The 12,967-nt window shown below is 47.3% G+C and overlaps 1 protein-coding gene across 1 annotated transcript in view; it reads left to right on the forward strand.

Moving 5' to 3' along the window:
- Window positions 1-2,504: 2,504 nt before the first annotated feature.
- Window positions 2,505-12,967, forward strand: part of LOC149371755 (uncharacterized) — a 29,682-nt gene continuing 19,219 nt past the window's right edge. Inside the window, exons 1-4 of the mRNA XM_089585234.1 lie at window positions 2,505-2,638; window positions 8,052-8,170; window positions 9,538-9,705; window positions 11,143-11,274. Of these exons, the coding sequence (XP_089441360.1) occupies window positions 2,505-2,638; window positions 8,052-8,170; window positions 9,538-9,705; window positions 11,143-11,274 (553 nt within the window). The remainder of the gene's footprint in view (window positions 2,639-8,051; window positions 8,171-9,537; window positions 9,706-11,142; window positions 11,275-12,967) is intronic.

A 12,967-nucleotide genomic window follows, 5' to 3' on the forward strand; every position in this document is an offset into this window, starting at 1 on the left:
CCTGCAATAATGCCCTTAAGGTGCTGCAAAAATCGCAACAACCCTATGGTTGTGAGACCGCCTGATCCAAGATATCCTTATCTTAGTACCAAGCTGTCGCTTCTCGCATTTGGTTTGGAGACGCGAAGAAGACGGGTCAAACATGAGAGATCCAGTGTGTTTGAAAACCCACACATCAAACTCCATCATCTCTTGATCATCGGGAAATTAAATGCCTGAGGTAGACCCCAAATTAATAGTCGGAAGGACCAACAAGTCGTTACTAGGGCTGAGTCATTTCAGATTAGGAAAGGTGTGTATGCAAAGAAGACACAGACACCGTTATTAGCGCCATTCCAGCCTGCATAACTTTTGACAGCTCAACTGCAAAAACGTTGGTAATGCATTCGCAGAAACCTGCCTCTAGCCCCCCTGCAACCTCACCTTTAAGTGGTCTTGACATGGTCTATCAAGAAATCGTGCTGTGCTCTTGCACAACCTTATTATGCATACTTAAAAAAGAAGCAGGGCTCTACGCACCCATTTCAGCTAGAAATTTTAATTATGGTCTCTAAGCCCCTTCTTCTTTCAGCGGCGGTCATACTGAAGCAGCCTGAGTGACGTCATGACTCGACAGCGCCGTCGTTTGCTGCGAAACTGCGAGCGCGCGCGCCTACTTTTTTTTTTTCGCCTACTTGCCATGAAGGCATAATTCCGGTTCGCTTTATAATATAGAAAATCAGGTATTTTGGAGGCGAATTGCAGAGACTAAAAGGTCGCAATATCCTTGGGCAGCAGCGCAAGAGGACTGCTGACGCCGCTACGCAGAACATACTGTTAAGACAGCTTATCGGGCGATGTAGGGAAGGCGTCGAAGAGGAGCTGCCCTGGCCGGTAGACAACGTGTACATCAGACCAGTTTCTCGTACTCATTACGAGTGCTATTCTCTCAAGACCAACTCGATGAAGGCGCAGGGAGGAAAAGGAACGGAATCAAACCGCCCGAAACTTAGCCAGCCTGTCAGAGTGGCTAAGCCCGGCCGAAGCCTTTAAAGCGAATAGATCTTTCAGTGAAATTAAGCAAATACTACGTGAAACGCGACTGCACTTGAAAGCCTAGTGCCGAAGCAAGGAGATCGCTTGCACTTTAAAACAAACTCCCTGTGGCAATACAGAAAAAGAAATGAAAAGGTGTCGCCGTGTCACTTAAACGGGCTTTATTATGTATTTGAAGTAGATTTCCGCCTTTTGTCGCTTCTCGGCAATTTTATTTACCCGTCCATTCTTCACCTGACTTGGCTTGCGGAATATCCGGGCATTCAAAGCACTGTCTCACGGGGCACACGTGCCTTAATCGCAAGAAGAAGAAGCAGCTTGGGCCACGTGCGGCCACGAAGATTTATTCCACGGAAAGAGCCATACCTGCGGGATTCCAACGGGCTTGCGTCGAGCTGAGAGCCGGTGAGTCTGTCTCTTCTCCAGACCGCCTGTTTCCTCTCCGGTATATGTGTTTGCCATTTCGGTTCGTCGAGCAGCCGCATAAACTGTAGCGGAATTTGAACGAAACCGTTTCACAACAGCGATGTCCCCACATCTGAAACGTGTGGTTCGGTGAATCACTGTGCTCGCCAAGCAGCGGTAAAATTCTCAAGTACGTGTTCAGGTGAGAAAAGGCGTTGATGTTGGAAATTGTTTGTGCGTTTTGGGCAGTGCCTGAAGCTTTTAGTGCTATTCTTAAGCAAGTTATTGAGGCAATGCAATTCCATCAGGGAACCAATCGTAATTTGCCTTTAATTGACTGCATGGTCCAGGGTTGATGTTCCGAAGGGAGGCTGAGCTTGCCGGTTGTTCTGGAGACTGAAGTAGATAATTTTTGCAGCAGCATGCTCATGTGTGACTGTTCATGTCTCACTTCTATGATTGCCTTCAACGAATGCCAACGAGTTCATTTCTGCGTCCAGGTATACCAGCGATTAGCCCCATGCTATCATAAATGCATCCGACGTAGGCATAGAGATGGCCGCTTTATCCAGCAGGGTAAAGCGGCTCTCTCTCTCTCTCTCTTTCTCTCCAGCAGGCGGGGTAATACCCTCGTAAATGGTATACAACAACCAGCTAGCAACTTAGCTAAAACGATTCTCTCTTTGCCGAATCTGTCCCCGCGGGCAAAAAGAATGGCAAACTCGTGGTTACGTCACAGACTGGTTTTAGCTGCGCGGCTCCGTAGTAGAACGCCCTACGGAGGAGGGCATAGCGGGTTTTTGTTTTCTGAGCGATTGAGTACGTGACCCGCACTGACACTGAACTGTTGGCCAACCGGCAAGAGGGGTGCAAAAACGCAGGCTACGGCAAGGCAGGGGTCGCATGCATATGGGACGTCATGGAGAAGCCGCCACCCGTTTTGACGTGAGACACGCATCTGTGCGCGCCCTACAGTGTCCAAGCCAGCCGCCCCTGTCCTCCTCGTTTTCTGAGGCTTTCCGCGTTATGCGTCGGTTGCAGTGACCCCGCGTGGAAAAGAAGAGATGCGGCGCCTACGCCTGCTGTGCGCTTTGCTGGCCACTCTTGCGCAACCGGGCTCCGTGGATACGAGATACATCGGCGGTCCCGCAATGAGTCTGGCAACAAACGCTCAGCAATTCAAACGAGTGCCTCACAAGTAAGCTGTGCGCGCATTCACCTCGCCATCGCCGACCTACCGCATAGCCCTGAAGGTCGCTTGTATTCTATACTTCGAGGTCTTTATTAGACCTGTGTCCCCTCCTGCGCGCGTGCACTACCCCAAAGATGCCGTGAGCCAAGTTCGTATAGATTTAGCTCAAGGAAAACAAGCAACAAGGAACAGACTACAACGAGCAATTTTGACTGGAACGTGGGGGAGCGGTGTATACGTGAATGGTTTAGGACAGGTATACGCGAAAGTTGCCACTAGGAGCCGTAAGTATGGAAATGCATAACACAGGGTGCTCAGAATTAAACTGTACGGATTAAAAAAAAGATACCGAGAGCAGTTCACAAAAGTCATCATTGTAAATGGGTTATGCGGCCAGGCGGACACAGCGAGAAAAATGCTCATCTCAACTGGAGTAGCAAACTAAAACAAGTTAACGGCTTGGGAAAGTAGCGTGTGCCTTCAAATCCCGCCACTGTAAGCGAGCCTCGTGCATGTTTCCCTTTTTGTAGCACTTTCTGCTTCTCAAGATAGCCTACTGATTCGCCGGTCGGAATTTCAGTGAAATGAAACTCGGGACAAAAGGTTCGCATTAGCGTACGGGTGTTTGGCTCGCACGGTGGAACTCAGCGGCAAAAAAAAATTGCGTTCCATGAGACTATTCTGAGAGGTCTTCGAGCTCCTTTACAAGTTCGGGCATGCTGGCCGCAGTCCAGAGAACGCAGCAGCAGCACGCAGCAACAAGACACGTGAAACATGCGCCCACCATCTACTACAATCAACCAAACCCAGGTAAATACCGGCAGCATCATGGCGGCGCGGGGTACTCTGCGCCGTCAATGGCAGTTAAGGGAATTAAAAGCAAGCAAACAAACAAAAACAATGCCGGCACGCTGGCTCAGCTCCTAACGAGTAGGTCGGTCTCTGTTGTGGTACAAGCTACCAGGCGTGCAAGCCCCTGCAGCCGGCATGCGCGCGCAACTGCGAGCAGGTACGAAAGGTGTTCATATGTTAAAGCACTGCCCTTTCCTCCAGTGTCCACTGTAGCTGCCGATCTGTTCACGAGATGATGTTGGAAAATAAGCGAAAACTTCGAAAAACAATTTCTCTTGAAAAATTATCTTGTTACTAAACATCGAGCAATTAAGCCACAGTAGTTCATTGAAGTCGTAGTTGCTGTTGTATGGTAATACAACATGGAAAGCAAATAACACCTTAGTAATTGATTACATTTCTTTAATTGCTCAGTTACTTTTCTGGGGCTGCAACTGACCATTGTCAAGAGTTAGATTTCAAAACAGCCTCGCCGCGGTGGCTCAGTGGCTACGGCGCTCGGCTGCTAACCCGTAAGACGCGGGTTCGACCCGGCCGCGGCGGCTGAATTTCGATGAAGGCGAAATTCTAGAGGCCCGTGTACTGTGCGACGTCAGTGTACGTTATAGAACCCAAGGTGGTCGAAATTTCCGGAGCCCTTCACTACGGCGTTCCCTCATAGCCGGAGTTGCTTTCGGACGTTAAACCCCAATAAACCAAACCAGATTTCAAAATAGAATAATTGTAAACGGAATCGGTCACTTATTTTTTGTACCGTAAACATGACTGGTTAGCATGCATGCAAACCACTCGCATTTATCGACGTGAGATCTTGTGCACATGGCTATCGGTTACCCGGCAAGAAGCATGCTTTGTCTGCAGTGGACTCGGTATTTCAACTCTTTGAAGAGGCGATGGCGTCATCTTTATGTATTCAACTTTTGTTTCGATGATGACGATGACGCTATAACAGCAACACTATTTTCATATGAAAAGGAGCAATAGGACTTGGGGTAACGAAGATGGTTGGTTGGTTTATGGGGTTTAACGTCCCAAAGCGACTAAGGCTATGAGAGACGCCAACGAAGGAGGAACGAAGGAGGAAGAGCAGTAAAAAACAAAACGTGCCACGTGTTCACATGTGCCTGTGGGGCCCCTTCGATGCCACTGAAGACGGGCAATTCTGAAAGGCCATCGGCCTCAGACTTGATGAATCGTGTTGGGCTGTACACGGTGCGGTGGGCCCCACCCCTCCTTAGCGCTACTTCTTCGTACGCACGCCCGCAAATTCGGGGCAATTTCGGCGAACGCTCGTGAACCCTAAATTACCGAAGGTGTGGTCCGTTGCGAGTGAAACGTTCCCCTCCCTAGTCTGATCCACGATGACAGATGAAGCTGTCAATGGCGGTTCGATTGGAGACTTGCCTTGGCTACAGCACGCATTTGCTGGCGCTGCTGAAAGACGGAAAGATCCCAGCATGCTTGAAAAAAAAAAATGTAATATTTCTTGGGAACCTTGCAAGAACATATACTCGCACACATGCACACAAGCGTATGAGCTTGCGTTATTAGGTTATCAAGCCAGCCTCTTGATGATGACAGAAGCATTAAAACATACGTCAAAGTTAGGAGTGGAAGGGTTTGCGCTCTAGAAACACTGTATTTATCCAGCCTTACCTTTAATAGGCACCATCATGATGATAAATTAAAACAAACAAGCGAGCATAAAAATTTCACTCTCGCCGACACTTTTGTAGCTGACATATTTGAAGATGAAAGTTGAACATTCAGGCCGTTCCAGAGCCTCAGAACAAGCGCTTGCTTCTCCCACTTTTTGTATTCCTGCTCAAAATTGGGAAGCGCAGCTTCTTTTTTCTGGGCCAATTACTAGGCAGAGAAACTTGTACCTGTGGTTTTACGTCGCCCTGCAGAGCATTTTGATGTCTCTTTCACATCAGCGTAGCTCAGTGCTAAAACAAAACAAACTGCACAGGTGATCATGAGATGTGGTGTGACTAACCTGCTTTTGCACTATTGTTTGTACGTTCACTTTTGATTCATAGCCTTCCCATTGCATCTATGAATTTGGTTTCGCCGCCACTGCTGGCGGAGGAGAGGCACATGAAGGAGAAGGTGTGTGGACGGTGAGCAGAGTCTAGGGGTGCGAAATGCATCTCATACCATCGGGGCATTTTTAAAAATGCCTAATGTGCCATTGCACTCGGAGGTGCTCGGACGTACACTCATTGGAGGGGGTTAAGAAGGCGCCCGATCCGCTCCAGTCCACGGCGGGCGTGGGACTTTTTCCCTGAACCAGATTAGTTTTCACCGTAGATTTGGCTGCTATATACTAACAAACCCTGACAGGCACTCACAGTGGTTTCATTGAACTCACTCGCCGAGCTCGCAGTCTAGCGTAACAGAAATAAATCGTCCGACAGACCTAATGGTTTCCAAGCCATCAATGTGTTTATTACCAGAAGCTACACGGTGTTTGCTACAGGCGGCGAACATCGCGTAACTCAGTGCAGATATATTCACTTGTAATTGTGAGAAAGCTACAGGGCGCGGAACAACACGCTCGCCAAGTGCCGGGGGAATGAACGGACTTTATTTATAGGGGCGCGCTGCTTTTATCAACAAGCAACTCATGCATACTGACGATAAGCTTGTCAGGGCAGAGCCACAACACTCTTTCCCCCCGTTATTTTCTTTTCTTTTTAATTGCGGCAGCGGCGTTCTGGTTGCCGTCTCTCTCGTGCTTCGTCGTAGAGGAACGGGGGAAGATGGCTCTGGCGGTCCCACGCTAGGCTCGCTAACTGCGTTGGGGCTAACTGGCGCAGCAGGCTTCGTCCGGGGCTTCCTCTCGCAGAGTGGTTCCGGTCTCTGTCTGGTCGCACTGCGGGTCTCGAAATCGCGTCAAGCTCTGGAGCTGCCTGAGAGACTTCAAGGGGCTGTTCTGCGAACAGAGAGAGCTTACGCCTCGGAATGGGAGCAGGATGGCGAAGCACTTCGCACTCAGGAACAGTAAACGTACCAGCTGGTCACCATACACAGAACGGTCTTCGTTGTCGATGCTTACGACGTACGTTAAAGCACTAATTCGCCTGAAAATGATGCCGGCAATCCATGGAAGATCACCTGGTCTGGCCCCCTTAACTCGCACTCAGCCTCCTCCTATAAAATCGTGCCACGTCAAGTTGCGGGTGGCGTGTTCGGCATTTCGTTCTCCAGGAGGTCCCTAAGCTGTGAATGTAGCAGTGCCAGGCGTGTTCTTCGGGTCAACGAAAGGAACAGCTCAGCTGGTGTCTTGCGCTTTGCTGCACATGACGTGTTCCTGTAGAGGAAAAGGAACTGATGAACGCGGTGCGGTGAATAGACCTCGGGACGCCCTAGTTTTTTTTATCGTGCGACTGCTTTTGCAGGTCACTCTTAAGTATGGTTGGTTGGTTTATGGGGTTTAACGTCCCAAAGCGACTAAGGCTATGAGAGACGCCGTAGTGGAGGGCTCCGGAAATTTTGACCACCTGGGGTTCTTTAGTGTGCACTGACATCGCACAGTACACGGGCCTCTAGAATTTCTCCTCCAAAGAAATTCAACCGCCGCGGCCGGGATCAAACCCGCGTCTTTCGGGTCAGCAGCCGAGCCCCATAACAACTGAGCCACTGCGGCGAACAAGCATTCTGCAGTACCGTTTGTTGCTGTGTGATTGGGTGGCGTTGTTTTGCGGCGTGTACTAATTGCCGACAGAAGCGGCGCAAATTATTCCGAGACGAATTGTGGCCAATCATCTGTTGCCACTACTCCTGACAGACCGAAAGTTGCGAAAATGGTACGCATATTTTCTAGATTATTTTCTTCGGCAGCTGTAACAGTAATGGAAATCACCTCAACCCATCAGGAGTACGCACTGACAAGAACTAGTAACCAGTCTGGCTTGCTCTACACAAAATCGGGGTGTACTCTTTGCCAGCGCCGAGTCGGCCATTTCCATGACTTTCTGCGCACACGTGGAGCATAACTTTCTCAGCTGGAACATTGCACACTTCCGCACTGTTCCTTCAATGTCTTTCGTGTAGGTGCCAAATCCCAGAACCTCGACACGGTCCCGCCGCTTCGCCGAACTGCGTCGCTCCTTCAGTGCCGGTCACGCTAGTCGCCGGTGTATGTGGAACAACTCGCCTAGTGCCGGGGGAACGAACTTGCTTTCTTCTTCGAAGTGCGCCGATTTTATAGACAAGTAACGCATCCGCATTGACGATAAGCTTTTAAGCGCCGAGCCACGGCATTGGCCTGTTGGTGGGAACTGGCCTACAACTTTACCCTCCCAAGTAAGGCTCTCCGAACGTAGGCTCTACCTTGGCGCTTGATAATTAGTTCGCACTGTTTTCTGCACTCGTAGCATCTTAGCCGCGCAGAGCTAGGTCTTTTGGCCGGTGGGTCAACAACTGTCCCTGAGATTTTTTTGTCCATGTGTGGAGTAGCGCCTTGTATTATCGCCGACCTCTGTCATGCGTCTTTTGAGATTTACTTCTTGTTAGTTACTAGCGCTACCTGCCTGCTAAGAATGCGTGGTTTATCTCGCAGCGTCCAAGCTGTAGTCGGGGAAAGCCGTGAGTGGAAACCAAACCTCTACGTACGGCGAGGACCCAGACAAGGAGTTCTGTTCATGCCCAAGCCCTCGACCACTCCATTGCCTTCTTATTGTAAGTGCGGCATTAATGGCTGTTAGGATGCGAGAAATGTGCGCTTTGTCAGGTCTTAACAAAAGTCTTGCTTCTCCTAAATATTTGACGAGGTTATAGTTCCAGCAGATTTTTCACATTTTGCTTTCTTTAACAATTCTAGCTGTTTATTTTATATTAGCAAGAGAGATTAATCTATTTCATGATCAAACAAACTGTGTTTTGTTCTTGGTTTTCGATTTTCTTCGTGATCATTTACATATTACAAAATACGAAAAAGGAACTAAACCCTATAGAAGAATTTTAAAATTAGACACATTAGCTTAGCTTACGTCGCACTTCTCTTCAAGTCAAGCAAACTAGAAATACCTAGAGTCCTCGATTAGGGTGAAAATCCTATTCCTAGTAAGCTCGAATACATTAAAGTGGAATAAATGGTTAGTGCCGCTGAGCCCGTCTCATGGGAGGCGGCTGCCTGCTTAATTCTTCTCAATTTTTCATAACACTCGCTTAAACACACAGAGTTTCGGCTGCCTAGTTTTCCTAATGTTAGCTGACGTTGATTTTAAACAATATAGAAGCAGCTTTCCCTTTAAACTTCTTCCTGCGGCGCGATCACCAGCGCCAGTCTAAAGTTATTGATTCTTATTCCGCTTGGTTGACCAACCAGTGAAATACAACTGGTGATATAAAGCAGCTAAGTCCGTATATTTCTCGATTAAAGTAAGATATACCAGGACTCACTGTTAATAGACAACAGAAAAAAAATATTTTCTTGTTTTGTTTGGGTGGAAAATGATGCTTGAAGGACATTATGGCAGAACAAGCTTGATAAGGAAAATCAAACATACCCAGCATTTCTGTGCCAAAGCATGTTTGTACGGGAAAGTGTTTATGAACGTAATTTTTTCATATTGTGTAAGATATCACTGCAAGAATCAATATATTCACAGATCCCCCAACGGCAGTTTTGTATTTTTGTTCTATCAACGTTTTTGCTATCGTCAAAAGCGTTCCCTGTTGGTTTTCAGTGGCCGCCTTAACTGTTCGATACGATCGATGGAAACGCTTTAAAAGAAAGATTTACTACAAATGAGAAGAACGGACCATTACCTTCAATATTTCGATAACAGTGTCTTACAATTTTCGAATTTTGAAAATTTTTGCTCGAGAATGTTGCACGTGAGACGCTGTGGGGTTTTCTGAATAAAATGAACTGTATAGGAATACGAGGGCTATTCTCTCACTGTTCAGTGCATCGCGTGGTTGTCAGAAGGCGCCCAATAAGGTGTCTATTACTTTCGATCGAATCTTTCGAATCGTCTCTGTGTAGCTGCTGGCAAGTCGCGGTTGCGCGGGAATTTCTCTCTTGTGTCTTCCTTCTGCAGTTACCCCGAAAATCGCGACCGGCAAGCGCTGCGCGGACGACTTTGACTGCATGCGAGTGCTGGGCCAAATCTGCAAGCGCGGCAAGCGAGGAAACTCCGGCAACTGCCAGTGTCCCGAGTCCACGCCGGTCCACCTCGCCGACGAAACTCAGCCGCGCTGCGTCGCTGGTGTGCTGCGCGCCGCTCCACTATGGCGCTAGACTATGACCCGAACCATTAACTGTTTCGTACTAACGAAAAAACCCATAGATCGCCCGTTTATTCGTACTAACGAAAAAACGCATAGCTCGCCCGTCTATTACTACGCAGTCGCTTTGTTCTAGTTCATGCGCGGTATTGGTTTAGCAGCGCTAGGCATACATCAGGAAGGTGTGCTAATAACAGAACTATTAACACGAACCAGTTTCTTCATCATAATTGAGGTTTCACTGAAACGGCAAAACACATACGACAAGCATCGCGACCCGCTGTCGCGATAACTTAACCCGGACAATCATACACATTGTTGTTCGTGACAAAACAATCGCGAGTAATTAATGACAGCTGCAAGAAACAGTTGCAAGGCGTTTTTTTTTTGTGCACGACGTAAGAAATGCTTTCTACCTTATATGTTTTTCTCTTGTTCATTTCTGTCAGAAAAGTAATTTAAATTTACCCTTTGTCTTTGCCCTCTAAGTTCGTTCCCAAAAGGCACACCGTCATGTATGCACAGCAAACGATGTTCTTAATATGAGCTGGCATCTCACAACAGGACACACGTCTGTGAACACATTGTTCACGTTCGGGCATGCGAAAGAAAGGGAAGTAATTCAGCCTCTAACACAAGCAAAAGTTGCTAGCGAAGCAAAGCGCTTCTTAGTTTTTGTCATGGCCGACCATTGTTTCAAAGAAGCCCTAAACCATTCTCCGGAGCACTTTTTTGTTTCTTTTTAACGGCTGCCTTCTTTCGCGTCATTAGCGCGGCGTGTACAGCGTCACCGAACGTAACCAAATGAACCGCTTTCTTTTACAAGAGCGCAAAAGAGTACGGGTTCGCACGTGTCGTAAATAAAGAGGCATCAAAAACGTGCTATCTTTTAAAATCGGGGAGACAGCGGGACCGTTGCAAATGCTTCATGGTGGGTGGTTCTGAGTCTTCCTGTGCTCTGTAGCAAAGACATGAGCAGAAAGAAATCCTCAAAGTGAAAACTAAATACGCTAAAACTTTCTAAAATGCCCCCCCCCCTTCCCCTTTCTTCGCTTCCAACGTGACTACTTTTAACCATCTACCAAGTTAACCGTTTAATGTCACTCCTAGCGCAGATATAGAATCCTTTAACCATAAACGGTCCGACAGTCTTTACAAGCATCTGCAAATCATCTGTCCTCAACGACCATGTGAAAGGGTCTTGCTAGGCCACTTTAGGGTGTGTTGGTAACTAACATGATGCAACCAACAGGCAGAATTTCCGAGTTGTAGAACCGGTAGTCAGTTTTTGTCGCTACTTGTTTATCTGCGCGAGCACTGAGAAAACAAGAGACGTTGTGCTCGACCATAATGCGCTCAAGAAGTTGCAGTGTGGCGGACGTCTTACGTGTTTTCTCTGCGTGCTGATATCTTCGCAGCTCGCCACATCTTCGAAGATTGTGCAGACACTGTGGAATGCTCTTTCCTAAATCCTCACGTGGAGTGCGTGAACCAGGTGTGCACATGTCGACCGCCGAACATACTGAAGCACAGGGAGATGTGCGTTCCCGGTGAGCACTGTCAGCGTCCGCGTACTTTGTCACTGCGAACGAACATTTGCTGAATACATCTTTCGGCCGAGATATTAAAGGGTACTTGAAGGTGGTCTCACTGACAAAACACCGCTTTGTAATCACTATAGGCCTACATCCTCACAAAGCGAGACGCTATGATTTAAGAGCATAAAATACGGGTTTCACCACCATGCAGAGGCGCCGGCGTTTTCATACTCCAGCAGACAATCTCCCTTTGCTTGGTTCATGGTATGCTCAGCCGCTTATATTTCACAGAACTTAACAGTAACAACTCATTTAATAGAGTTAAATTTAATTTAATTGCAACCCATTGTGAAGCCAACTTTTGCACCGTTTCCAGTAAGGCACACTCATCGCACTGTGAAGTACGATAACAAAATGATAACAATATTTCGATAATTTTCCTGAGGAAATTCGTGACACTCGATGTTCACCAGGTTGAATCAGGAAAGGGCGTCAAAAGTTTTTCAAATTTAGATCCCAATTTCTCCGCACTGAAAATATTATTCGCAACCGAACAAACATAATCACAGCAAGTTAAGCCCCGAAAACTATCTTGGTTTAGAAAGACTATGCAGTTGTCCTCAGTGTTTCTTTAAACTCGTGTCCTGAGAGATGAGGATTGAATTTTCAAGTGATAAAAACTCCGTCAGCTGCCCCACTTATTTTAGAGCAAAGAACAAAGTTACATGGCAGCTCCTTTTCCCCCACAAGCGCCCATTCTTGAGTTGACCAGAATAAGTTTAGCCCAAGTGGGGCTCATTGATGACGCCCACAACTCAACCATGTGTCCTAATTGGTATTATCCGGATTGAACTACGTATCCTAACTGGCGTTCAGCAGTAGTTATAACATGCAACACGCTATGGTGACGCCGTTTCTCCTAAAACAAATGCGATATATAGATACTTGGTAATGTTGTGTGAGGAAAATTAAAACAGCCTTGGATCGGTGAGCGTTTAAGGCGCCAATGGCATGCATAATTTCACCTCAATGTTTTTGTACACAGGGATTCAAAATTTACGGCCCTAATGTTTATACACTCACTCTGGTTCAACAGCCTAAACGAGATGCCGAGATATGAGCTTGGTGCCATTATGTGATGACCTCTAATCCGCATTTGCTGGTAGATACAGCGTTGGCTAATCGGCACCGAAGTGGCTAAGCTGATTGCCAACATTTTTCCTTTCCCGGCGTAACACCTAGAGTAAGGCGTTACTAGCTATACCGTAGTGGCCCGATCGTAGTATACTAACATATTTTATAGCGACTGCTGTGTGAGTGATTTCGTCTAGCGTAAACAGAGTGGGGCTTCGTCAATGTGAGCTCAGCCAATGTTAAGATATCGTCACTGAAATGTTACCACTTATGACAGAGAACGTTACGCAGTTTGAAATGAACTGTGAAGGGGATGCGGGTCGTTGACATACGGGCTCTCGAGCATGTTTCGTCTCAGGTCACGTGACATAAGTTGGTTTTGAGCGGACGCCGTTAAAGAAACAGAACAGAGGGTAGGGTTCCTATCGCCATTACTTCTTCGAAAGCGAAAATTTTTGGGGTTTTGGGATCATTTACTTTTGGTTTATTCGTTTCTTCTTCTATAAAGCTGCAACTCAAGCATACACGGTCAGCTTGCTCACATGTCACGGACGCACGAATTGTCCTGAAA

Source organism: Amblyomma mixtum, chromosome 1 (genome assembly GCF_055824585.1).
Source record: "Amblyomma mixtum isolate Tamu chromosome 1, ASM5582458v1, whole genome shotgun sequence".
Taxonomy (NCBI): domain Eukaryota; kingdom Metazoa; phylum Arthropoda; class Arachnida; order Ixodida; family Ixodidae; genus Amblyomma; species Amblyomma mixtum.